Raw genomic sequence first — 27,317 nt, 5'->3', positions numbered from 1 at the left:
AGGCTGGAGTGTAGTGGCATAATCAGGGGTCACTGCAGCCTGTCTTCCTGGACTCAAGTGATCCACCTCAGCCTCTGCTCCCACCCAGTAGGTGGGACTACAGGGGCACATCACCACACCTGAACTGTGTATTTTTTAATTTTCTGTAGAGACCGAGTCTCCCTGTGTTTTCCAGGCTGGCCTCAAACTCCTGGCTTTGAGCAATCCTCCCACCTCAGCCTCCCAAAGTGCTGGGATTACAGGCATGAGCCACCACATCTGGCCAAGCTGTGTGATATTTAAGCAAGTTATTGAATTTCTTTAAGCCTAATTGTAATACCAACCACTTAGGTTCCTTGTAAAGATTTTGAGTTCCTATCATATGTTATAGGTGATATAAAACATTTCTGCCTTCAAAGAATTTACAAACTATACATTGACATAACATGAAAAAGATGATTTTTTTTTTTTTTTTTTTTTGGGATGGACTCTTGCTCTGTCACCCAGGCTGGAGTGCAATGACGTGGTCTCAGCTCACTGCAACCTCTGCCTCCTGGGCTTAAGCCCTTCTCCTCCTGCCTCAGCCTCCCGAGTAGCTGGGATTACAGGTGCCTGCCACCACGCCCAGCTAATTTTTGTATTTTTAGTAGAGACAGGGTTTCACCATGTTGGCCAGGCTGGTCTTGAACTCCTGACCTCAGGTGATCCGCCCGCCTTGGCCTCCCAAAGTGCTGGGAATACAGGCGTGAGCCACCACGCCTAGCCAACATGAAAAATATTTCTGATAAAATATTTTAATCAAAATTTGGCCGGGTGTGGTGGCTCACACCTGTAATCCCAGCCCTTTGAGAGGCCGAGGTGGGAAGATCACCTGAGGTCAGGAGTTCAAGACCAGCCTGACCAACATGGTGAAATCCCATCTCTTCTAAAAATACAAAATTAGCTTGGCATGGTGGTGCGTGCCTGTAATCCCAGCCACTCGGGAAGCTGAAGCAGGAGAATTGCTTGAACCGGAGAGACGGAGGTTGCAGTGAGCCAAGATTGTGCCACTGCACTCCAGCCTGAGTGACAAGGGCGAAACTGAGTCTCAAAAAAAAAAAAAAAAAAAAAATTCAAGATCAGTTAATTAGAAGAAATCACAGGGCAAGCTGGGCACAGTGTCTCATGCCTATAATCCTAACCAACACTTTGAGGCAGGAAGATCACTTGAGCCCAGGAGTTTAAGAACAGCCTGGGCAACATAGTAAGACCTCATCTCTACAGGAAATCAAAAAATTAGTTGGCTGTGGTGGCACACACCTGTGGTCCCAGCTATATAGGAGGCTGAGGCAGGAGGATTGTTTGAGCCCCAGAGGTCAAGGCTGCAGTGAGCCATGATCACGCTGCTGCATTCCAGTCTGGGCAACAGAGCAAAACCCTGAGTCAAAATAAACATAAATAGAAATCACAGGGCAATGCATGATTAATGTCAAATGTATTATGGGGGTAAGTTGATATGTCCTTTCTCTGTGGGTTGGATAGGTAGAATAGAGAATGCTTTATTGACCTTGAAAAATAAGATTTAAAAAATTTTTTGAATGGGTAATCATGCACAAGTTCACAAAAGAGTATATGGTAAAAAGTTTCTTTCCTACACTTTTCCCGAACTAGCTTCCTCTTCTCAGATTCAACCAGTGTCAACTTACCTGTTTCTTCTCCAGACATCTTGTTTATATACATTATACAGAGACATGTGTGTATTATTTTTTACATTAATGTTAGTATCCTATATAGAATGTTCTATAACTTTTTTTTTTTTTTTTTTTTGAAGACAGCGTCTCCCCTCTGTCACCCAGACTGGAGTGCAGTGGTGTGATCATGGCTTACTGTAGCCTCAACCTCCTGGACTCAAGTGATGCTCCTGCCTTAGCCTCCCAAGTAGCTAGGACTACAAGTGTGCACTACCATGCTCAGCGAGTTTTTTGTTTTTTGAGAGACAGGGTCTCACTGTGTTGCCCAGACTGGTCTTGAACTCCTAGGCTCAAGTGATCCTCCTTTGTTGACCTCCCAAAGTACTAGGATGACAGATGTGAACCACTATGCCTACCTAGCTGTTTTTTTTTTTTGTTTATTTTCTTCTTGGGACAAGGTCTTGCTGTGTTGCCCAGGCTGGAGTGCAGTGGCATGATCATGGCTCATTGCAACCTCAGCCTCCCAGAACCAAGTGATCTTTCCACCTCAGCCACCTTAGTAGCTGGGACTGTAGGCACATGCGACTATGCTCGGCTGATTTTTTTTTTTTTCTTCAGTAGCCTTACTGGGATATAATTCATGTACCATACAATTCATTCAGTATACCTGTTAAAATATTTTTTGTTTGTTTTGAGACAGGGTCTCCCTTTGTCACCCAAGCTGGAGTGCAGTGGCATGATCTCAGCTCACTGCAGCCTTGACTTCTTGGACTCAGGCCATCCTCCAGCCTTAGCCCCTCCGGTAGCTGGGACTACAGGCGCATGCCACCATGCTTGCCTGTTTTTGTATTTTTAGTAGAGATGGGGTTTCAACATGTTGCCCAGGCTGGTCTCGAACTCCTGGACTCAAGTGATCCGCCTACCTCCAGCCTCCCAAAGTGCTGGAGTCAAAACATTTCAAATCAAATCAAATCAATTTAGAAAAATAGAGTAAGATTTTATGTTAGTCCTATTTTAAGTTTTAAAAGGTTTTAGTTCTGCTAATGTAATTGTGCTGAAATATGTGCAAAAAGAAATGACATCATTTTCAGCTAGTTTATGTTTTTATTAATCTTCTCTTTCTTTCTTTCTTTCTTTCTTTCTTTCTTTCTTTCTTTCTTTCTTTCTTTCTCTTTCTTTCTTTCTTTCTCTCTTTCTCTTTCTTTCTCTCTTTCCCTTCCTTCCGTCTGTCCGTCCTTCCTTCCGTCCGTCCTTCCTTCCTTCCTTCCACCATCTTTCTTTGCCAGGTATCACTGTGTTGCCCAGGCTGGAGTACAATGCTGTGATCACAGTTACATAGCAGCCTTGACCTCCCAGGTTCAAGCGTTCCTCCCACCTCGGCTTCCCTAGTAGTTGGGACCACAGGCATGTGCTACCTTGTGTGACTAATTAAAAAATTTTTTTTTTTTTTTTTTTTAGGAACAGGGTCTCACTCTATTGCCCAGGCTGTTCTTGAACTCCTGGGCTCAAAGCTGTCCTCCTGACTCAGCCTTCCAACGTGCCGGGACTACAGGCATGAGCCACCATGCCCAGCCTCTGTTTCCCTTTTAAAATAATGTCCTAGTATATGAGAAGAACTCACTATATGACAAAAGAAGTCGTACAACGTTATATAAAAGCTGTATGTAGGCTGAGCGCAGTGGCTCACGCCTCCCTACAAATGATATATGTAAATGTTAAGTGATCTGTAAGTGCCGGGATTACATATGACTTTTATTTTCCTCTAAACTTTTCAGAATTTTCTAACTATTCTACAGTGAACATAATACTTTTATAACAAACTAACAAAAAATTTAAAGTGTAATTAAAATCAAATGACTTGTTCTCCAGGAAGTGGAAAGAAAATAAAGTATCAGCGTGAGAAAGAACAAGATTCTTTTAAAAAAAAAATTTTTTTTTGGAGACGGAGTCTCGCTCTGTCACCCAGGCTGAAATGCAGTGGTACGATCTCGGCTCACTGCAAGCTCTGCCTCCCAGGTTCACGCTATTCTCCTGCCTCAGCCTCCCGAGTAGCTGGGACTACAGGTGCCCCCCATCACGCCCAGCTAATTTTTTTTTTTTTTAATTTTTTGTATTTTTAGTAGAGACAGGGTTTCACCATGCTAGCCAGGAAGGTTTCAATCTCTTGACCTCATGATCCACCCGCCTCGGCCTCCCAAAGTGCTGGGATCACTCCCAAAGGCGTGAGCCACCGTTCCCGACCAAAAAAACTTTTTTTTTTTAATAGAGATGGCATCTCATGGTGTTGCCCAGGCTGGTCTCAAACTTCTGGGTTCAGGTAGTCCTCCTGCCTTGGCCTCACAAGGGACTGGGATTGTAAGCATGAGCCACGGAAATCAAGATTCTTACTTAATAAAGGGACATTAAAGATGACTTATAATGTTATTTAAGGTATAGTTCACAGGCCTCTGCTGGTCCATGAACTAGCTGTTCCTGGTTAGTGGTGAAATAAATACAAAAATTGAGTGTAAGCTTTTAGAAAGTTTTATAGCAGTTTGATAGCACTGCGATATCCAAGTGTGTGCTCATTTTTGTAGTAATTGATTTTTATTGTTATTGCAAAAGTATTGCTCCATGACCTGATTGTAATGTTGTAAAAAGTAACCTTATCAGCCTATCTATGTAAAAGTACATTGAGCTGGGCACAGTGGTGTGTACCTGTAGTCCCAGCTGGAGTTTGGAGTGGGAGGATTAGTTGAGTTCAATAGTTTAAGTTCAGCCTGGGCAACATGGCGAGACCACTGTCTCTAAAAATAAATAAATAAAATAAAAATACATTGATTTGTGAAACTATGAAATCTGAGACCAGTGATTTAGTACTTAATAAATATAAAGCACTTACTAGCTGTCAGGCACTGTTCTAAATGCTTGATAGAATTTTTGATTTAAGGCCGGGCGTGGTGGCTCATGCCTGTAATCGCAACACTTTGGGAGGCCGAGGCAGGCGGATCACAAGGTCAGGAATTCGAGACCAGCCTGGCCGATATGGTGAAACCCCATCTGTACTAAAAATACAAAAATTAGATGGGTACGGTGGCGTGCGCCTGTAGTCCCAGCTGCTCGGGAGGCTGAGGCAGGAGAATCGCTTGAACCCGGGGGGCAGAGGTTGCAGAAGCTGAGGTCGTGCCACTGCACTCCAGCCTGAGTGATATGGTGAGACTTCGTCTCATAAAAAAAACAAACAAAAAAATATATATGTATATATTTAGTAGAGATGGGGTTTCACCGTGCTAGCCAGGATGGTCTGGATCTCTTGACCTCATGATCCTCTTGACCTAATGATCCTCATTATATATAAAAAATATATATATACTTTTTTTTTTTGTAATGGCTCACACCTGTAATCCCAGAACTTTGGGAGGCCAAGGCAGGTGGATCACTTGCGGTCAGGAGTTCGAGACCAGCCTGGCCAACATGGTGAAACCCCGCCTCTAGTAAAAATACAAAAATTAGCCAGGCGTGGTGGCGGGCGCCTGTAATCCCAGCTACTCGGGAGGCTGAGGCAGGAGAATTACTTGAACCCAGAAGGCAGAGGTTGCAGTGAGCCGAGATCGTGCCACTGTACTCCAGCCAGGGCACCAGAGCAAGACTCCGTCTCAAAAAAAAAAAAAAAATTTTTTTTTTTTTTACTTAATCTTCATAACAACCCTATGAAATAGGTACTGTTATTGTTCCTATTTCACAAGTAAGGAAACTGAGGCACAGAAAGGTGAAGTTATTCATGTAAGGTTGCAAGTAGTAAAATTGGAATTCTAACCTAAGTAGTCTGGCTTCAGAGTCTATGCTCTCCAGTCACTCTGCAGTCTTTTTTTTTTAAACAGGCTAAAGCCTTAAAAATAATTTTTTTTTTTTGAGACATAATTTCGTTCTTGGCATCCAGGCTGGAGCGCAATGGTGCGATCTCAGCTCCCTGCAACCTCTGTGTCCCAGGTTCAAGCCGTTCTCCTGCCTCAGCCTCCTGAATAGCTGGGATTACAGGCATGCGCCACCATGCCTGACTAGTTTTGTATTTTATATTTTAATTTTTATTTATTTTTTTGAGACAGTCTCACTCTTTCACCTGCTGGAGTGCAATGGCATGATTTCGGCTCACTGCAACCTCCGTCTCCTGGGTTTAAGCAATTCTATTGCCTCAGCCTCCTGAATAGCTGGGATTATAGGTGCCTGCCACCATGCCCGGCTAATATTTGTATTTTTAGTAGAGACAGGGTTTCACCATGTTGACCAAGTTGGTCTTGAACTCCTGACTTCAGTTGATCTGCCCACCTAGGCGCCCCAAAGTGCTGGGATTATAGGCGTGAGCCACCGCACCCAGCCTAGTTTTGTATTTTTAGTAGAGATGGGGTTTCACCATGTTAGCTAGGCTGCTGTTGAACTCCTGACCTCAGATGATCTGCCCGCCTTGGCCTCCCAAAGTGCTTGTAACAGGCATGAGCCACTGTCCCCGGCCTAAAAATAATTTTTAATGGATGGTTACCTACCATGTTCCTCAGTAGAGGTTGCTTTCCGCTTGTTGGGTTGGGCACTTCCGTTCGTAACATCCCCTCCTGCCTGCCCCACTCACTAAATGCTTTACCAGTCATTGTGATATATTTTAAAAATAGAAAAAACTCTCCACTTTTCATTATGAAATGTTCCCCTGGCTGAAAAATGTAGAGATGCAGGGAATACTCCATAGTTGTAAAATTTTTTGTCTGTAGGAATCTGCCTTCTAGCTTCTGATTGGTCATAGATCTGTGCTTCAAAACAAAAAAGGTCATCTTTCAGACCAGACATCTATCTGTGTGTTGATCTGCATATAGAATTTCTGGAGCCTTTCTTTCCTGCTTGTTCTCCTGGGTCAGCGTGTCATTGTGCTTCATAAAATAAGAATATAGAGCCCAGTAAGGCCATTACATCATTTATTATGGAGTCTATATTTCAGTTACCTGTGACTTACAGGTAGCAAATCATACTGTTAACCTTCTTTGCCTAAAATTCTGAGGTCTTTATCCTTTGACTTACTATTGAGCCAATCCTCACTTATCCAGTTTTTGTATAACTTAAGTTTTGAATCTAAGTGTAGGAATTTATATGTATACCTTATTCCTTCTAAATTGAGTATTTGTTTTGGCTTATTATTAGTCCTGAAGAAGTGTTTTTTTTTCTTTTTTCTGTTTCTGTGGTGTTTTTTAAGCTTAGTTATGTCCGTAATACATCAATTCTCCTCCTCCTATTGTCTGTAAAATTGATGAACATAGCTTTTATATCTTTAGATAAGTTACTGATTTTAAAATCTTCAGCAGAACTCTAGGGTATGCCATTAGATATTTCTTCTCATTCTGACATAGATCCTGTAATCAGTTCATTGTTGACATTAGCTAATGTATCTACTTGATTCTGTGGTGGTTACATCTGTATGCATGTATATGGTAGATTGTAATAAAGGATCTGGGATAATAAGTGGTAAGGAGAATCTGCTTTTAGATCATTGGATTTTCTGCTTGAAGGTTCATTCTTCCAATATGCTGGCTGCCACAGTAATCTTTGGAATAAAACCTTTTTCCCCCTTAGAATATTTAGAAATAACTAGAGATTTGTGACAGTTAGTAGGTATGCAAATAGATGAAGTTTTTATTAAAGTGTGATGTTTAGCCTTAGGCAGTTCCTCTTGTGTATTGAATATCATTAGAGGAAAATGGATCATCGTTGTGGACCTAGAGCCTTGGTAGAATTAATGGCAGTAATTTGGGATGGAACTTCATTTTCTTTTTTTCTTTTCCTTGTGGGAACTACCGTTTTATTCACTGGTGTTCATCCTGTTAACTAAGGAAAAGTTTTATTTTTTTCCCCTCAGCTTGCTGAACTAAAGCAAGAATGTCTTGCTCGTGGTTTGGAGACCAAGGGAATAAAGCAAGATCTTATCCACAGACTCCAGGCATATCTTGAAGAACATGGTGAGTACTTTGTGGAGGCAGAATGATGTGAGTGAGGGGATTTTCAGGCTTTGACACTGAAAAGATTTCCTTTTTTTTTTTTTAAGTCATTAGTGATGTAAGCTCTTAATTAACGGCATCAAGAAAACTCTTTTTTTTTTGAGGTGGAGTCTCGCTCTGTTGCCCAGGCTGGAGTGTAGTGACACAGTCTCAGCTCACTGCAACCTCCATCTTCCGGGTTCAACCAATTCTCCTGTCTCAGCCTCCCGAGCAGCTGGAACTACAGGCGCACGCCACCACGCCTGGCTGATTTTTGTGTTTTTAGTAGAGACGGGGGTTCACCATATTGGTCGGACTGGTCTAGAACTCCTGACTTCAGGGGATCCACCCGCCTCGGCCTTCCAAAGTGCTGGGATTACAGGCGTGAGCCACCGTACCTGGCCATCTTGTACAACCTTCATCTCAGGTTGTACAAGTCCCCTCTCTAATTTTTATTTACTTATTCCCTTTTATTTCCATTCCTCGTTTCACTTCCTCCCCAACCCATTTAGGCACTCATTCTAATGTGTTTGAATGTATTTTTTTGGTCTTTTTCATGATAAAATATATAGTGTTGTTTCGTAGAATGTTTTCATTTATATAATTGGTAATTATATAACTGGCCATAGCCTTGCTTTATTTCTCATTTCATTCACTAAGTGTTGTGTTTTTTTTAAATGTGTCCGTGTGGAATGTGACTGTGTAGTTATCTAGTCTGTTGATTCTAATTCCTGCATAGCATTCCATGATGGATAACCACACATTTTACTTAATTCACTCGGTGACAGAAACATATTGCCACCAAGCCTCTGCTACTACAAGTGATACTACTTATAGTATACTATATGTATATAATAGTATATAGTATATATTATGCTATGGGTTGAATATTATATATTTGAAATACTTGAGACCAGAAATGTTTCAGTTTTTATATTTTTTTTGGATTTTGGAATATTTGTGTATATATGTAATGAGGTATCTTGGGGGTGAGATGCAAGCCTAAACACAAAATTCATTTGTTTCTTATCCATATATTTGAAAGTAGTTTTACACAGTATTTAAAATAATTTTGTACATGAAACAGAGTTTTGACTGTGACCCATCGCATGAGGTTAGGTGTGGGGTTTTCCACTTGTGGGGTTGTATCAGCCTTCAGAAAGTTTTAGATTTAGAAGCATTTTAGGTTTTGAATTTTCAGATTGGCGATGCTTGACCTGTAGGATATAGTATACTATATTCTATATACTAATAATATATAGTATATTATTATGAACTACTTATTTCATGCTTTTAAGTTCCTGTGAAAGTTTTTTTGGGGTATATGCCCAAGAGTGGTATTTCTAATTAATATTCATACATATATACTTAATGTGACTAAGGACTCCCAAATTGTTTTCCAGAATTGCTCTATAGATCTACAGTCTCATCACTAGTACATAAGGGTTCTTGTATCTCCACAAACCTAAACTTGGCACTGTCCTATCAAGTGGCCTAAGTTTTGCTAATTTGTTGGCTGTTTTATGTTCTCCATGAAAAAAGTTTAAGCATTTCACAATTCTTTTGTTTCTTCTTTGCCCATTTTTCTATTGAGGTTCCCATAATTTGCTTGTTGGTTTGCAGGCATTTCTTTTATATCCTAATAACTATTCTTTTGTTGGTTTTAGGCACAAATATCTTCTTTGGCTGTGCAGGGTGGTTCATGCCTGTAACTCAGCACTTTGGGAGGCTAAGGTGGTATGACCTCTTGAGGCCAGGAGTTTGAGACCAGTCTGGACAGCATAGTGAGATCCATCTCTAAGAAAAATAATAGAATTAGCTGGGTGTAGTGATGTGCACTTATAGTCCTACCTACTTGGGAGGCTAAGGCAGGAGAATCCCTTGAGCCCAGGACGTGGAGGCTGCAGGGAGCTGTGATTATGCCACTACACTTCAGTCTGGGCGATAGAGTAAGACTCTGTCTCAACAGAAACAAATATCTTGTCATTTGTCTTTTAACTTTCTTTGTGCTATCCTTAAGTAGAAGTACTTAGTTTCGAAAAATATTCAGTTTTTCACTTCTTACTTTTGCTTCTGAGTTGTTTTTCTGTTAAACAAATCTTTCCCCACCACTAAATCTCAAAGATACTTTTCCACATTACTTTTTTTGTTTGTTTATTTTTCAAGACTGGGTCTTGCTCTGTCACCCAGGCTGGAGTGCAGTGACATCATCTCAGCTCACTGCAACCTCTGCCTTCCAGGTTCAAGTAATGTTCTCACTTCAGCCTCCCTAGTAGCTAAGACTATAGGCACACACCCCGACACCCAGCTACTTTTTAAATATTTTTTGTAAAGACGGGGTTTCACTGTGTTCCCCAAGCTGGTCGCTTGAACTCCTGGGTTCAAGGATCCACCTGCCTCTGCCTCCCAGATTTGTGGGATTACAGAGAGCCACAGTGCCTGACTCCACATTACTTTTAAAATTAAAATTAATTCTCTAGTTTGACTTCACATTTAGTTCTTCAGTCCAACTGGAGTTCACATTTGTAATTAATGTTAGGTAGAGAGAGATCTGGTTTTGTCTTCTCCAGATGTAGCAGATTTTATGTGCATCAATTTCTGCCTTCACTATTGGATTTTTTGGGGGAAAGCAAAGTGATTATAATTTTAACCTTGGTAAGTGATCAAGATGGTTTTGTAGCAGGGCTTGACCTGAATATTTTAATATTCTTTAGCTGAAGAGGAGGCAAATGAAGAAGATGTACTGGGAGATGAAACAGAGGTGAGTTGGATAGAGTAAGGTTAGTCTCTGGTCTGGTAATATGACACTGCTTTGGCCACATTGCTTTAACATCAGTCATTGGAAGACTTAGATATAAATTTATTAGGGGAGCATAAGATGGGTATGAAGGTTCTGAGAGACTGGTTTATTTTGGAGTTCTGATGTTCTTCTATTTATAGATATTTATTGTTTAGATTTATGTTAACCACCTTGTTTCATTTGGTTTTAGGAAGAAGAAACAAAGCCCATTGAGCTACCTGTCAAAGAGGAAGAACCCCCTGAAAAAACTGTTGATGTGTAATTATCTCTTTTTTATAATCTGAGTACAGAGCAGGCAGCTCTTTTTTTTATTGTGTTTAATGTTTAACTCTGTTTACCTCTTACATGTTCCCATTGGCCTTTTCATTTCTGATTAGGTCATTTTTTGTTTTTTAGAAGGGACTACTTCAAAGTACTTGGTCCCAGTGAAACAAAGCAAATTGTCTCTGAGTTATGTAATAGGTAATTAGGACAAGGCGACTTCAAGCCCAGACATAGTTTAATTCTCCTAGCCTTTGTTGTTCTTTTGTAGGGTCACTATAATAGATTATTCTGTTACTCTATAGAGAATCTGTACAATTCTGTATACAGTGTAAAACTGTATAAACTCTGTTAACTCCCTTTTTTTTTTTTTTTTTGAGACAGGATCTCACTCTGTTGCCCAGACTGGAGTGCAGTGGCGCGATCTCGGCTCACCGTAACCTCCGCTTCCCAGGCTCAAGCAATTCTCCTGCCTCAGCCTCCCGAGTAGCTGGGATTATAGGCATGCGCCACTACTGCCCGACTAGTTTTTGTATTTTTAGTAGAGACAGGGTTTTACCATGTTGGCCAGGCTGGTCTTGAACTCCTGACCTCAAATGATCCACCTACCTTGGCCTCCCTAAGTACTGGGATTATAGGTGTGAGCCACCATGCCCAGCCCATTCTCTTAACTGTTTATAAGAGTTTTGCACTTTTCTGTAAAAGTGTAAAACTTAGGCCAGGCACGGTGGGGCATGCTCGTAATCCCAGCACTTGGGATTTGGGAGGCTGAGGCATGTGGATCACGAGGTCTGGGCGTGGTGGCGGGCGCCTGTAGTCCCAGCTGCTCGGAGGCTGAGGCAGGAGAATGGCGTGAGCCTGGAAGGCGGAGGTTGCAGTGAGCTGAGATCGCGCCACTGTACTCCAGCCTGGGCAACAGAGCGAGACTCCGTCTCAAAAAAAAAAAAAAAGAACAGTTGAGTCCTAAACTTTTAACATTTTTGTTCCTCATAGCTGTGTCAGTGCATTTAATTATAAAAGGCAATATATTTACAAGTAAAAAGTCAGTACATAGTGGAATATATCAATTAAAAATTAAGTACTCTTTGTATCCATTCTCATCTGACTTTACTGAGGTTTTTAGAACAGTACATACTTTTGGAAGATTTTATATGGGTCTGCATGTGTTTATGTGCATACGTATGTATGTGTATATATAGATACACCTGTACACACACTATGTACACTCTTGATTTTTTTCATATCTGGAAATTTTTTATATCATCATTTTCTTATGTAAGTGTTAGTTATACGCTAGGCATTGTTCTTAAGAGTTATATGCTAGGCATTGTTCTAAATGTTTTACAAATACTTTCATTTTATCCTCAGTAGACCCTATGAAGCCAGGATAATTATCCTAGAAGTGGTCTCTTTTTTGTTTAGCTTGTCATTATGGGAAATTACAAGTATATACAAAAGTTCAACTAGTACAATAGACTCTCATCTACCTATCACCCACATTTACTAGTTATCAACTTAGAACCTTGTTTTTTCTAGCATTTAATAGTATTCCATTCTCTGGATAAACAGTAATTTATTTCACCAGCGTTCTATTGATGGACATTTAGATTATTCATAAAAGAAAAAAAATGTAGTTCTGCATGTCCTTTTCTAATTATTTATACTCACAAGTATACCCGTAGGGTAAATTCCTAGCAGTGGATTTGCTGCATCACAGAGGATGTACATTTAACATCTTGATAGATTTTTGTCAAATATCCCTTTATATATTTTTGAGACAGGGACTCTTATCCAGGCTGGAGTGCAGTGGAACAATCTTGGCTCACTGCAACCTCCTTTTCCCAGCTCAAGCAGTCCTCCAGCTTCAGCCTCCCGAGTAGCTGGGACTATAGGCATGAGCCACTACGCCTGGCTCTTTTTTGTATTTTTTGTAGAGAGAGGGTTTTGCCGTGTTTGCCAGGCTGGTCTCGAACTCCTGAGCTCAAAGCAATCCACCTGCCTTGGCCTGCCAAACTGCTGGGATTACAGGTGTGAGCCACCATGCCCAGCCTATCAAATATTACTTTCTAAAGCCATTTAGTTATCTTTCCATCATAAGATGTTTATGATTAGATATAGTGCCTTGAAAAAATGACTTTGTGAGATAGTTTTAAAATAGAAATGTTACGGGGATTTCTGGAACAAGAAAGAAGATCAAGTGAATACCATCATAATTGGCTTGTGTGGGTTAAAAAATAGAGGTTCAAAAGTTTGAAATTCATTATTCATAGAATATTTAAAATGTGCATTCTGTTCAGGGGGTTTTAATTCTATTAATGAATTTTGAAGCTAGGAAATTGAAGTGGGTGGGGTGATCATTTTGATTTTTAGAGGATAGTTGTGGTTAGACTGAAGTATGTACAAAAAGATTCTGGGTGTCTGTATTTCTGAGAATGTTGTTTACGTGATTGGGTAGGAGAGAAATTTCTCAGTGAAGAGTGGAAATTTCCCATGCATTTGATGTTTGTTTATTGCGCTTGAGTTTAGTTATACCTAAGGGAATTGGAATAGAATGGAAGGAAACTTCCCTTCTGGGGTTCCCTTTCTGCCATGAGGTGCACTGCATTGACTGTACTTCAGAGTGGGAATAGGGAGGAAGCCATTGCAGTTGGGTTAATGGAGAGTACTGCTTTCTTGATGGCATTGTATTTCAAGTAAAACATTAAACTTCTTTGGCTTTCTGTGCCTAAATTATAAGACAAGGTTAGGGAAGGATGGCAAGGAAATCTGAATTGTTTAGAAATTTCTTTAAACATCAGAATAGTCAGGGCTAGTTTAGATTCTTTGACTATTTAAAAGGAGATCCCTTTCTTCATCTTTGGCCTGAGGTTCTCCAAAAATGTATCTGTTTCTAGTTTGATTCCCCACCCCCAACCAGCTAAAGCAGTTACATATTGTAGGACTTTGTTATGGTCAGCAGGGGGCACCCATTGCTTGTCTGTCAGTCCAGGGATTTCCAATAAAAGGGTGGAAGAGAGTACTTGTTCCAGAATTGCTTCCTCTGAAAATGTCATTAAACCATTACTACCTTTCAGGGCATCAAATGGGAAAAGTGTCCGGGATATTGGAACAAAAGCTGCCCATGTCTCTAAATGAGGGACCTTAATGAGACTGGTTATGACCCACAGTTTTATGGGAGTTGTTTGGTGGAGGGTTAATGCCCTTCCATTTATCCTGGGTACTTCCGAACTTTGTCTCCCGCCCCTGTGGTCCCCCCTCTTTTGTTTTCTCTTAAACCTTTGACCAGTAACATGCCATGTTTTCCTAATTCAAACTCCCCTTAGACTTTTTTCTTCCTACCTTCTTTGGCATTTTTATTTGTTCCACTTTGTTCCAACTAGAGCTACATTCCTCATGGGAGAAATAAGGGATTTTTAAAAGAAGGAAACCAGACCTTGTAGAGTACTTAATTGTTGTGATGAATATTGGGAGCTGGTGCTTAAAGGAGGATTGGAGGGTTACTCATTAGTTCAAAAGTAAATTAAAGGCTGGGCTTGGTGGCTGACGCCTGTAATCCCAGCACTCTGGGAGGCTGAGGCAGGTGGATCACTTGAGGCCAGTTCGTAACTAGCCTGGCCAACATGGTGAAACCCTATCTTTACTAAAAATACAAAAATTAGCTGGGCGTGGTGGCAGGCGCCTGTAATTCCAGCTACTTGGGAGGTTGAGGCAGGAGAACCTCTTGAACCCAGGAGGTGGAGGTTGCAGTGAGCCAAGATTGCACCGTTGCACTCCAGCCTGTGTGACAAGAGCAAAACTCCGTCTCAGAAAAAAAAAAAAGTAAATTAAAAAGTTCCTAAAAGCAAATGAGATGGTTTCTGGTGTCCTTTGAGTGTTTCCCTTCAGCCCAGTGTATTTAACCAGACTTCTTTCCTTATTTCTTTATTGTACTTTAGCTAAAGAAGATTAGTTTGTTATTTGAACTCTTTCTTCTCAATAGATGACAGTTAAAGGAACCAAAGCTCTAGTGAACTTCATGTTTCCTTGGCATAAGGGGTGGCAGAGAGATAATAGGGCAGAGATAATTCAAGTGAATTTTTACACATTTCTGAGGTTGTGGTTTAGAATATCAGTTTTCTCATTTTAAAAGATCTCTTTCTTTTCTAGGGCAGCAGAGAAGAAAGTGGTGAAAATTACATCTGAAATACCACAGACTGAGGTAGGTATTCTGTTCCCTAGTAGAACAGTCTCTACATTTCTGTCTCCCTCTTACCCTTTATTATATCTGCATCATCCTCTAAAATTTATTCACAGGCAGAAAATCAGTATTGACAGATTTTGGTGTTGAAACGTTTCACTGCCAGCTGCTCTTTGGAAAATATTTGGCTGGCATAGGGTAGTCTTTCTTGAAGCTGTAGTCTTTTTATATGTAACACTATTGTCTTAACAATGACTCTCTTTGAGATGTTTACAAACCTAGGATTAGAATTTGGGAGGATTGTACTTTGAAAATGTATTGGTAGATGTGACTCTTATGTTGCTACCGGCCAGTAGCTGAGATTGAAATTCCACTGGTTTCTGTGGGGTAGGACTGTGAAACCAGGTTCCAGTTGAGATCTTGTGTTCAGTGTCATACTTGCAAAGTAGAGAATTATTAAACTCTTTTAGAATGGCATAAAACAATGCTGCCTCATTTCTAACTGAAAGAATGCCATTAGTGTTGGAACCAAGCTATTCCTTTGATTACTTTTCAAAGGTCAGCCAAACATAGCTTTTGACTTCTTGGCTTCATGTATAATATAGGTTTTACTTTATTTCTCCCTTTTGTTTTTGAGGGTATGTAATAATAGTCTTTTTGTGTTTGCTTTCTGGGAAGGGCTGTTAAGTCCTAGTATGGACACAACCTGCTATCTTCTAGGATTGTCAGTATTTTCAGTTTGGACCCTAAGAAATTACTTCTGATGTTTTTAAGATACCTTCTTTTGGCTGGGCGGGGTGGCTCACGCCTGTAATCCCAGCAGTTTGGGAGGCTGAGGTGGACAGTTCACTTGAAGTCAGGAGTTCGAGATCAGCCTGGCCATCATGGTGAAATCTCATTTCTACTAAAAGCACAAAAATTAGCTGGGCACAGTGGCACAGTCCTCTAATACCAGTTACTCGGGAGGCTGAGCCACGAGAATCGCTTGAACCCAGGAGGCTGAGGTTGCAGTGAGCTGAGATCATGCCACTGTACTCCAGCCTGGGGGACAGAGTGAGACTTTAAAAAAAATTTTTTTATTTTTATTATTTTTATTTTTTTAAAGATACCTACCTCTGACTAACTTTCTTAAACCATAAATTGACTTCTTTTTTCTTCCTTTTTTTTTTTTTTTTTTTTTTTGTCTATTTTTACTTAGAGAATGCAGAAGAGGGCTGAACGATTCAATGTACCTGTGAGCTTGGAGAGTAAGAAAGCTGCTCGGGCAGCTAGGTGAGTGTCCCCAGCCTTTTGGGCCTGCGATAGTGATGTTGTAAAGGTGAAGATATGTGATCCTAGGTTTTTGATATAATTGTTGATTTAAGTAGAATAGAGGCTTGCTGAAGGATATGAACACTTTTTTGACCCTATTCAGAACGTATCTACTGGTTTGGTTATAGTAGCTATAAATTGGGCTTTATTGAGAAGGGTTTTTGTAACAGTTAAAGCCAGGAACTGACTACTACTACTAATTCTGATAAGGCTTCCTCTTAGCTTAATCTCTGGACTTGGTAAGAGGGAGAGTAAACTGAACCTCTTTCATGGGGTTGTTAGAATTAGCTAATGATTGCAAGACTTGAGATCACAAGCAAGAAGTGTCATATGTATACTTGACACGGAGACAGACAACCAGGAGTGTGAACAGCTTCCTAAAATTTAGTTTGTTTTTCCTTCTTCAGGTTTGGGATTTCTTCAGTTCCAACAAAAGGTAAGAGTACAGAGATACTTCTGAGAAAGTTACCCTTTTATTCTTTCTTTTCTGGTATAACAGGTTTCATTTCTCCAAAATAAAGTAAATTTGCTAGCTGTAGAAACTCTTAAGAGATTATAGCATTCATCTCCTGCTTTAGATATAATTATACTTAGGCCTTCCTGGGCAATTAAAAGAGATACTGAATGTTATGAGAGGATAGGAAGTGCCAACATTTGTCTGTCTTTCTTGAACATCTTCAAAGAAGTTTCTCTAGTACTTTGCTTACTTATTCTAGGGTCTCAACTGCATAAAATTATTGCATACTTTCCAGTGTTATACTGGCTATTATAAGTGATAAAAGGGAAAAGAATATCTTCTACCTTAACAGTTTTACTTCTAGGAACGTATAAGGAAATAGTCTTGAATGTGCATAAAGACTTAGCCTCAAGGATTATCACAGCATTAATATCACAGTGATCAATAACTGGAAACAACCAACTGTACAACAGAGAATTGGTTATTAAATGTGTGCCATGGTATAGAAGACTATACTGTGCTGAAATAATATTGAAAGATATTTATCAGCGATATTAATAAAAAGTTACAAATTTATATTAACAGTATGTTCCCATTTTAGTCATGTAAGAGTGCATGTATAGATAGGAAAAAAGGTTGGAAGGATATACAGTAGACACTTGAACAACACAGGTTTGAACTGCACAGGTCCACTTATACATGGATTTATTTTTTTTCCCCAATAAATACACTTTGCCCTCTGTATCTGAGGGTTCTTCATAACCAAATGTGGTTCAGAAATACAGTATTTTTGGGATGCGAAACCTGCAGATATGGAGGAGCAACTTATTATAATCCGCTGCAGAACTTGAGCATAGTGGATTTTGGTATCAGCTGCAGGGTTGGGGTTGGATCCAATCCCCTGAGGAAATGGAGGGATGACTGTATTCTAAAATGTTAGTACTCATTATCTCTGGTTGGTGGAATTTTGAATGATTTATTTCTTTTTGCTTGTCTGTGTTTTTAAAATCGATTCAATGAATATGTATCACTTTTATAATGAATTAGAGGAAATTATTACTATTTTTTGAGACACAGTCTTGCTCTGTCACCCAGACTGGAGTGCAGGGACGCAGTCTGGCTCACTGCAACCTCTGCCTCCCGGGTTCAAGCTATTTTCCTGCTTCAGCCTGCTTCAGCTGGGACTGCAGGTGCGTGACACCACACCCAGCTAATTTTTGCATTTTTAGTAGAGACAGGTTTCACTGTGTTGGCCAGGCTGGTCTTGAACTCCTGACCTCAAGTGATCCACTCACCTCTGCCTCCCAAAATGGTGGGATTACAGGTGTGCCGAGCCTGAAATAGTTATTATTTTTAAGAAACTCTGGGTGTGGTGGCTCACACCTATAATCCCAACACTTTGGAATGCCAAGCTGGGAGGATTGCTTGAGCCCAGCAGTTGGAAACTAGCTTGGGAAACAAAGTGACACCTTGTTTCTACAAAAAATTAAAAAATTAGCTAGACATGGTAGCAGGTGCCTGTAGTCCCAGCTACTTGGGACGCTGGGGTGGGAGGATCTCTTGAGCCTGGGAGGTCTTTGCTGTGCTTTTAAAAAGGTGGAAAAATTTCTGGCCACTATCACTAAGTGTTATAGAGAAAAAATTTTTTTTCTGACTCTTAGTTATACCAAGAGAGATAATATAATTGGTGAAGATACAACAGAAATTATAGAAGGTGGTGCTTTTTTATTTTTTTTAAGAGACAGGGTTTCACTATATTGCCCATGCTGGACTTGAGCTCCTGGGCTCAAGCAACCCTCCCTCAACCTCCTGAGTAACTGGGACTACAGGTGCGTGGCTAAAATGCTATTTGAAGAAAGATAATAGTTAAATTAGCCGGGCGCGGTGGCGGGCGCCTGTAGTCCCAGCTACTCAGGAGGCTGAGGCAGGAGAATGGCGGGAACCTGGGAGGCGGAGCTTGCAGTGAGCCGAGATCGCGCCACTGCACTCCAGCCTGGGCAACAGCGTGAGACTCCGTCTCAAAAAAAAAAAAAAGAAAGATAATAGTTAATAGTCTGAAAAGGGAACCTGATAAAAAATACAGTTTCAGTTTTACTCATAATTCTGACATCTTAGAATTATAGAGTAACTCGCCGGGCGCGGTGGCTCAAGCCTGTAATCCCAGCACTTTGGGAGGCTGAGACGGGCGGATCACGAGGTCAGGAGATCGAGACCATCCTGGCTAACACGGTGAAACCCCGTCTCTACTAAAAATACAAAAAACTAGCCAGGCGAGGTGGCGGGCACCTGTAGTCCCAGCTACTCGGGAGGCTGAGGCAGGAGAATGGCGTAAACCTGGGAGGCGGAGCTTGCAGTGAGCTGAGATCCGGCCACTGCACTCCAGCCTGGGCGACAGAGCTAGACACCATCTCAAAAAAAAAAAAAAAAAAGAACTATAGAGTAACTCTAAAATAACGGAATTTGGGAACATTTAAAAGGAAGCATTGTTTTTTGAATGAGATCCTGAAAAGTTTGAAGTAAATAATTATTGGTTAGGTTCTTGGTGATAATTTCAGGACAGAAAATTGGCCTTAAGGAAGCATAATTTCTTTTTATTTTTTTTGAGATGGAGTCTTGCTCTGTTGCCCAGACTGGAGCGCAGTGGCACCCCTCAGTACAGCCTCTGCCTCCTGGGTTCAAGCAATTCTCCTGTCTCAGCCTCCTGAGTAGCTGGGACTACAGGCGCATGCCACCACGCCCTGCTAATTTTTGTTTTTTTAGTAGAGACGGGATTTCACCATATTGGTCAGGCTGGTCTAGAACGCCTGACTTCAGGAGATCCACCTGCCTTGGCCTCCCAAAGTGCTGGGATTACAGGCGTGAGCCACCGCACCCGGCCCAGGAGCCAAAGTTTCAACTCGTAATAGTAGTTCTTGTTTGTCCAGATGTGATCTCTTTTTTAAGAGCTTTAGAGAGATGCAATTTATATGACGTAACAATTCATCCATTTAAAGGTATATAATTCATTATTCCATAGTATATTCACAGGGTTGTGCAGCCATCATCACCGTGCTTATCACCCCAAAAAGAAACTGTGCCCATTAGCAGATATCCTCCATTACCTCTCCCTGCCCAGCCCTAAGCAGCCGCTTAGTTTTTTTCTCCGTGGAAATTTGCCTTCATATGAATGAATTCATATAGTATATTGTCTTTAGTGACTGGATTCTTTCACTTAGCATAGTTTTCAAGGTTCACTTATGTTGTAGCATGTATCTCTATTCATTTTTATTATTTAATAATATTCCATTGTATGGATATACTATACTTAATTTAGCCAGTCATCAAGCTGATGGGTGTTTTTCTTTAACATTTTGTCTAATATGAATAATGCTGCTGTGAACATTTATGTACAAGTTTTTGTGTAATTATATGTTTTCATTTTCTCTTGGCTGTATACTAGCAGTGGAATTGTGGGATCATGTGTAACTGTATTTACCTTTTGAGGAACTGCCAAACTGTTTTCCAGAGCAGCTGTACCGTTTTATGTTCCTGCTAGCAGTTAATGGAGACATGATTGCTAGATGGAATTTCTGCCTTTTCTTTGTCATCATAGGATAAAGGGGGTGTGTCCCGTATACAGTTTTTATGTTGCCTAATTTGACTTGAAGACTGTCGGCTTTTATGACTTTTAAAAATATTAAATAAAAAAAATAAATAAATAAAAATATTAAATAAAATTTTGTTTACTTCCTTAGGTCTGTCATCTGATAACAAACCTATGGTAAGAAATCTTTTTTTATTTCTTACACACCCAGATCTTAATTCTGTATAGCTAACTTTAGAGACTCCTCACCAGATTAGAAGAAACTCTGAGAACATTAATTTGTTGACTGTTTTCAGTATAATGTTATATGTCCTGAATTTAAAAAATTGTTGGAGATACTGAGAGGTCAGGAAAATTGTCACATGTTCAGTTACTGCAGACGTCTTTCTTCCTACCACTGTTTTCAAAAGTAAGAACAGATTTTGTTAGCTAGAGAACAACCCGTGTATATAACTTTTTGTTTTATGGTACTGAATCCTTGTCCAATGGCCTTAGATAATGTCTAATTCATAATTACCACAAGAGAATCTATGGAAGCAATTTAGGAGTTCTGTTTGTAGATAGTGCTTTTTTTTTTTTTTTTAATTTTTTAAATACTATCCATGAAATGTGAAATCATAGTAAAGAATGGTAGAATAAAATGGCTTTCTGGACCATTGTTTCTAGTCAGCATATTTTAAGAATGGTAACGAATACTGTGGTGAAATAGAATCAGCTTTATGAAATCCTGCTTTAGGGGTTGCTGCTTAATATTGTAAGTTAAGATTTAATATTATTAATGAAAATTTCCTATTCTTTTTTTTTTTTTTAAGATGGAGTTTCATTCTTGTTGCCCAGGCTGGAGTGCAATGGTGCAGTCTCAGCTTACTACAACCTCCGCCTCCTAGGTTCAAGGAATTATTCTGCCTCAGCCTCCCAAGTAGCTGGGATTACAGGTGCCCCCCCACCATGCCTGGCTAATTTTTGTATTTTTAGTAGAGACGGGGTTTCACCATGTTGGCCAGGCTGGTCTCGAACTCCTGACCTCAGGTGATCTGCCCACCTCAGCCTCCCAAACTGCTGGGATTACAGGCATGAGCCACCGCACCGGCCCTAAATAATTCTTACAATAGTAACGAGTCCATGTACCAAGGTTTCCAAGAAAGAGGAGGGAAGAGAATCGAGTGGGTAGTGGTTATAGATTGTCTTCTGAAAAAGGTGCTTCTGTGATGGTTTCTCTTTGCTTGGAGATAGATTTAAGAAATACTTGCAGAGACGATATGAGAATTAATGATTTTGGATTGAGAATGGTAGACTTGTTTGGAGGTGATGATTTAGACATGTGTTTGCTTTCTCCAGCAGTGTTTGCCTTCCCTTGATCTTAAGCCCTCCTTAGGCTATTGACACCTGTGATAAATGCAGGAGGCAGGACTGAATGTTTCACTGCATTCCAGAGGAGGCCTTTTAATAATCAGTGGACTGGATGGTTGCTGCTTAGTTTTCTTATTTTTCTCATAGGGTATCTTTGATGTTATAGGCTTGTTTGAACTCTTAGCTTCAGACTATAGTTTCTGCATTTTTTGTTTTCTGTTTTGATTTTTTAAAACTGTGTTCTTTCCCCCATGTTTTTATAGGTTAACTTGGATAAGCTGAAGGAAAGAGCTCAAAGATTTGGTTTGAATGTCTCTTCAATCTCCAGAAAGGTAATGTAGGTTCGATGGAAGTAATGTTTTCGTGACATTAGAGCAGCTTATGGGAACTACATAGTCTGGAAATGACCCTCCTGAGAATGTAACTGGCTACAAAGCATTTCATTTCACATACTCGTTTGACTGTCACCTCCTCTCGCTGGCTCTTGATTATATTATAGGAATTATTTCACAAGCCGATTGCTTTTTCCCGTGGATTGTTTTCATAGCTTTCACCCAGGCTGCTAGAGCATGGTCTATATTTCTTTTCTTTCTTTCTTTTTTTTCCTTTGAGACAGGGTCATTCTGTTGCCAGACTGGAGTGCAGTGGTGTGATCATGGCTCACTGCAGGCTTGACCTCCTTGGGCTCAGGTGATCCTCCCATGTCAGCCTCTCACGTAGCTAAAACTGCGGCGCGTGCCACCATGCCCAGCTAATTTTTTTCTATTTTTGGTAGAGACGAGATTTTGCTATGTTACACAAGCTGGTCTCAAACTCCTGGGCCTAAGGGATCCACCCACTTCTGCCTCCCAGAGTGCTGGGATTACAGGCGTGAGCCATTGCACCCAGCCTGAGTATGGTCTATATTTCTGTTGGTTAAGATGTTGAATTCAGTGAAGTTAAAACTTATTACAACTACTTTAACTTTGATAATAGGCATAATGGGAATTAAATAATCAGGAGAAGATAGTCTTGTTTTTAGGTCAGAAGTACTTAGAAATAAAACTTGGAGGATTGGTGGAACAAAAATAAAAAAGTTAACTCATTCTTTATGCCCCTCTGCTAACTGATGTTATTTACTTTATTAAGCAAGATGACTTTGTTTACTTCATGCTGTGTGGGATGATTGGTTCCCCAGGGCATAGTTGCCTTTGTAGTTTTGCTAGGCACATTGGATAAAATGATAAGGATTTTTCTATTTGCCTAGAGCAGGTGATCTCTTAATCTTTGTTGTTTAGAACAGGAACATGTTTCTTGGTTGTCAAAGTGGTGGCAGGGTATTTGAAACCAGAAAAACCATCATTTAAGAAAAAAATCGGCCGGGCATGGTGGCTCACGCCTGTAATCCTAGCACTTTGGGAAGCCGAGGCGGGCGGATCACCTGAGGTCAGGAGTTCGAGACCAGGCCGGCCAACATGGTAAAACCCTGTCTCTACTAAAACTACAAAAATTAGCCGGGCGTGGTGGCACATGCCTTAATCCCAGCTACTTGGGAGACTGAGGCAGGAGAATCACTTGAACCCGGGAGGCGGAGGTTGTAGTGAGCCGAGATCATGCTTCTGTACTCCAGCCTGGGCAACAGAGTGAGACTCTGTCTCAAAAAAAAGAAAAAAATCATTATTTCCAACTCAGCATAAAAGTATTTAGCTCTCTAGAAAGCCATTGAAAGAAACTTATCTGACATTGGTTATATGTTTTGCTTAGTAAAAAAACTAAACACTAAAAGTAATCATTATTGTGCCACTATGGAACACTTGTGCACAACTTTGTTCCATCTTCCATTCAGGTTAACTTTTTTTTTTTTTCCCAATCTTTTTTGAGACAGGTTCTCACTCTGTCACCCAGGCTGCAGTGCAGTAGCATGATCACAGCTCATTGCAGCCTCCATTTCCCAGGCTCGAGCAAGCCTCCCACCTCAGCCTCCTGAGTAGGTGGGACCACAGACGTGTGCCACCATGCCTGGCTAGTTTTTTGAATTTTTTTTTAAGAGACGAGGTCTCCCTGTGTTGCCTAGCTGGTCTCAAACTTCTGGCCTCAAGCCATCCTCCTGCCTTGGCCTCCCAAAATGCGGGACTATAGGTGTAAGCCACTGCACCTGGCCTGGGTTATCATTTTTTATATTAACCAGAAATATAGCATCAGGTCCGTGTGCCTAGCATGATGCTGAGACCATCTATGCTCAGTGGGAATACTTGCTCATTTATGTGAAGTAAGAAAAAATTTGGAGTTGAGAGGCAGAGTATGTGATTCTTAAGCCACATGCACCTTAATTGGGAAGGGCTGTTGTAAACCAAAGGTCACTTGTGTTGTGCCAGATGGCCAAGGGGAAGGATGCCTTGGATCTGTGGCCCTAGTTCTCGTCTGTTTTCTCCTCTTTTATATGAGGGCTAGATGTCTGAGAACCCCAGCAGTAAAAATTCACTCCATCTTCTAAGGAATTGTCTGTGTTCCTTCAGAATCTACAAAATTGAACATCATATCTCTTACTACATAGCTCATAGCTCCTACTACACATTGCTGAGAAGAATTTGTCCATCAATGCTATACTATATACCTGTGTTATTTTTATAGTATTTCATTACAGGAATAGCAGGTCTTTCTCTTCCCTTCCCTAGACTTTTTCTCTTTCTTTGACCTTTTTTCATTTTTAATCCACAGGAGGCTGAGTAAAACAGATACATATATTAACTTTGTGACTTTGAGCAAATTACTGAACTTCTTTGATCCTCATCTGTAAGACTTAGAGCAATACCTAGCAACCTGATTGGGAAGAGTAAATAATTGGATACAGGGCCAGGTGCAATGTCTTATGCTTGAAATCCCATGATTTTGGGAGGCTGAGGTAGGAGGATTAATTGAGCCCAGGAGTTTGAGGCTGCAGTGAGCCATGATAGTGACACTGCACTCCAGCCTGGGTAACAGAGTGAGATCCTGTCTTTTTTTTTTCTTTTTTCCTGAGACAGGGTCTTGTTCTGTCACCCAGGCAGTGCAGTGGTGCAGTGGTGCAGTGGTGCGATCTCAGCTCACTACAACCTCTGCCTCCTGGGTTCAAGTGATTTTTCCCACCTCAACCTCCTGAGTAGCTGAGAATATGGGAGCGCGCCACCACACCCAGCTAATTTTGCATTTTTAGTAGAGATGGAGTTTCTCCATATTGTCCAAGCTGGTCTCAAACTTTTGGTCTCAAGTGATCCACCCACCTTGGCCTCCCAAAGTGCTGGGATTACAGGCGTGAGCCACCGCACATGGCCTAGACTCTGTCTTTAAAAATAAAAATTGTATACAGTATTCAAAATTACCTAACAGTGCTACTTTGACCCTCAATAAATGTTGGTTTTCTTCCTTTTTTTTTAGTTCAGTTCTGTTGGTAAATTGCCTTTATGGCCTTAAAATTGAGTCAATTAACTTGACTCAATTTTAGTTTTTGTTGATCATTGATAAGATTTCAGCACCCATTTTAAGTCTCTGGAGGGTTGTAATACAATAATGGTAATTGGCAGAACTCTGGCTCTGAGCTTCCTTCTCTAATAACATTGATTGCCAATATGTATAGCATATTTTTTTATTTGCATATGTGCTAGAGTAGTGCTTCTGAAATTATCTGTGGCAAAAAACTAGTTTAAAAATTTTTTTGATTATTGCAGAGTGATAACTTTTATAAAATGCAATTAAAATGTTACAACAGTATTAAATTATTCTGAAAGTTTCTTAACATTTTCAATTTCTGGACCTTTACACACTGGTAAGAAACAGTTTGGAGACTAGCACCAGGAGGCAGACTATATTTTAAGTAGCACTTTACTAGCATATGTATGGTTTCTAGGGACTACTTTACTTGGAGATTTGTGACCTTTTGAGATGTCCTCTTTGAGTATAGGCCCCATTTACATTGGTTATAAGTCTTGATTTTCAGAACCATCCTAATTTGAACAGTTTGGTCTGTTTTGTCCCGTAAACCATCACAGTGTCCCAGAAATGCTGATGTTTTGCTGTCTACACCAGCACTGTCCAATAAAACTTATTTTACAAAGCCATTTGTGGCTAGTGGCTACTGTATTGGACAACTCATATCTAGCTTATATCTCCCACACAGCTTTCATACTTGGAAGTGGCATAGAAATTACTTGTCAGACCACATACTTGCACCTCTGTTAATCTGTAGCTGAGAATTTTTTTTAATAATTGTAGAAAATATAAACAGTTTCAGAGTAAATCTGTGAAAGGAGAGAAGTTGGAGGAAAAGGAGTAAGACATAAGAAAAGTAAGGATTCTTTTTTTCTAGAACTTAGTGTTCTAGTGAACAGTTCCACATCCTGGAATTGCAGCTGGGTACATTGTCTGGTGAGAATTGGCTAGTTCTTGTGCTTAACTATTTATCACCAGAATGAGTTGTTACCTAGTGTTTGGTTGGTTGGCAGAGGTTAGTGACTTAGTTAAGTTAGTGTTTACGGAACTGCCAGATGAGCATACTTTTGTCCACTTCATCCTGGGATTCTGGGTTCCAGTGTAACCTTCTATATAATTTGGTCACTTGTCTTTTAAGTTGTGTAATTCTCTAGGCACGGATTTTATTCAGTTAGATGTGGTACACATAGTGGCAGTTAGCAGGTAATGTAGCCTCTTCTCCTAGTATTCTAAGCAAGACAATGAAAAACCCACTTTTTGTCATCTCTGTTGCGTGGGGTTTGTCTGCTTGATCCAACTTATGTCCCTGCTTGCTTGCTGATTTCTCTTTAGTGGACTTGGCTACTGATCAGTGTAGTATATGAATAAAGAGGAAGTATGTGAGAGCAAATGAGCTGTGGATTGAATAATGTTTATGATTGATTTCTTTTTTTCTTTTTTTTTAGAGATAGGGTCTCATATGTTGCCCAGGCTGGTCTCCAATTCCTGGGCTCAACTGATCCTTCTGCCTCAGCCTCCCAAAGTGCTGGGATTACAGGTGTTAGCCACTGTGCCCAGCCTATTATTTATTTATTTATTTTTTAATTGTCACAATCTGCTCATCTCCTCTTCATATTTTAGATTTATGGCTTGAGCCTATTACAGATTTAAGGAACCTGAGTCTCTGCTATTTTTCCTAGGCTGACTTTTGCATGACTATTTATATATTTCAGTTTTTAGCTCCACTAGTGTACTATACACATATCAGGCACTACACAGAAATGTAAAGAAATCTCTCTCCCACCTCCCCCCAGCCTCCCCTAAATCATCATCTCCTCTTCCCTCTGCCCAAGAAAAGTCTGTTTGTTCATGTTTCCAGCTTAAGTCTCAGTGAATAGAATCTTACTGGTTTAGACTAATGGAAAGTGACAAGGCGAAGAATGGCATTGGCATTTACAGAAAATTTTTTTTTTTTTCTTTTTTTTGGTGAGATGGAGTCTTGCTCTGTCGCCCAGGCTGGGTGCGGTGGCGCGATCTCCACTCACTGCAAGCTCCACCTCCTGGATTCACGCCATTCTCCTGCCTTAGCCTCCCCTGTGGCTGGGACTACAGGCGCCCACCACCGCGCCCGGCTAGTTTTTATATTTTTAGTAGAGACAGGGTTTCACCGTGTTAGTCAGGATGGTCTCGATCTCCTGACCTCGTGATCCACCCGTCTCGGCCTTCCAAAGTGCTGGGATTACAGGCGTGAGCCACCGCGCCCGGCTACAGAAATTTTTTACACAAGAGGCTATAAATTGTCCCCTTCAACCC

General features: G+C 40.5%; 1 protein-coding gene across 7 annotated transcripts in view; it reads left to right on the top strand.

Annotated features, from left to right (window-relative positions):
• The window catches only part of SARNP (SAP domain containing ribonucleoprotein), a 66,969-nt gene that overhangs the window by 6,458 nt on the left and 33,194 nt on the right, over window positions 1-27,317 (top strand). For all 7 annotated transcript variants that reach the window (XR_001448042.3, XR_003720657.2, XR_013401154.1 and 4 more), the window contains exons 2-9: window positions 7,525-7,624; window positions 10,357-10,403; window positions 10,633-10,700; window positions 14,850-14,901; window positions 16,079-16,152; window positions 16,599-16,627; window positions 20,383-20,408; window positions 21,845-21,913. Coding sequence is in view for 4 of the 7 variants with exons in the window: in XM_015151928.3 (XP_015007414.1) it covers window positions 7,525-7,624; window positions 10,357-10,403; window positions 10,633-10,700; window positions 14,850-14,901; window positions 16,079-16,152; window positions 16,599-16,627; window positions 20,383-20,408; window positions 21,845-21,913 (465 nt within the window). In the remaining 3 variants the exon portion in view is untranslated. The remainder of the gene's footprint in view (window positions 1-7,524; window positions 7,625-10,356; window positions 10,404-10,632; window positions 10,701-14,849; window positions 14,902-16,078; window positions 16,153-16,598; window positions 16,628-20,382; window positions 20,409-21,844; window positions 21,914-27,317) is intronic.

Source organism: Macaca mulatta, chromosome 11 (assembly GCF_049350105.2).
Source record: "Macaca mulatta isolate MMU2019108-1 chromosome 11, T2T-MMU8v2.0, whole genome shotgun sequence".
Classification (NCBI taxonomy): Eukaryota; Metazoa; Chordata; class Mammalia; order Primates; family Cercopithecidae; genus Macaca; species Macaca mulatta.
Note: the sequence above shows the minus strand (reverse complement) of the source record. Positions and strands in the feature narration are given on the sequence as shown.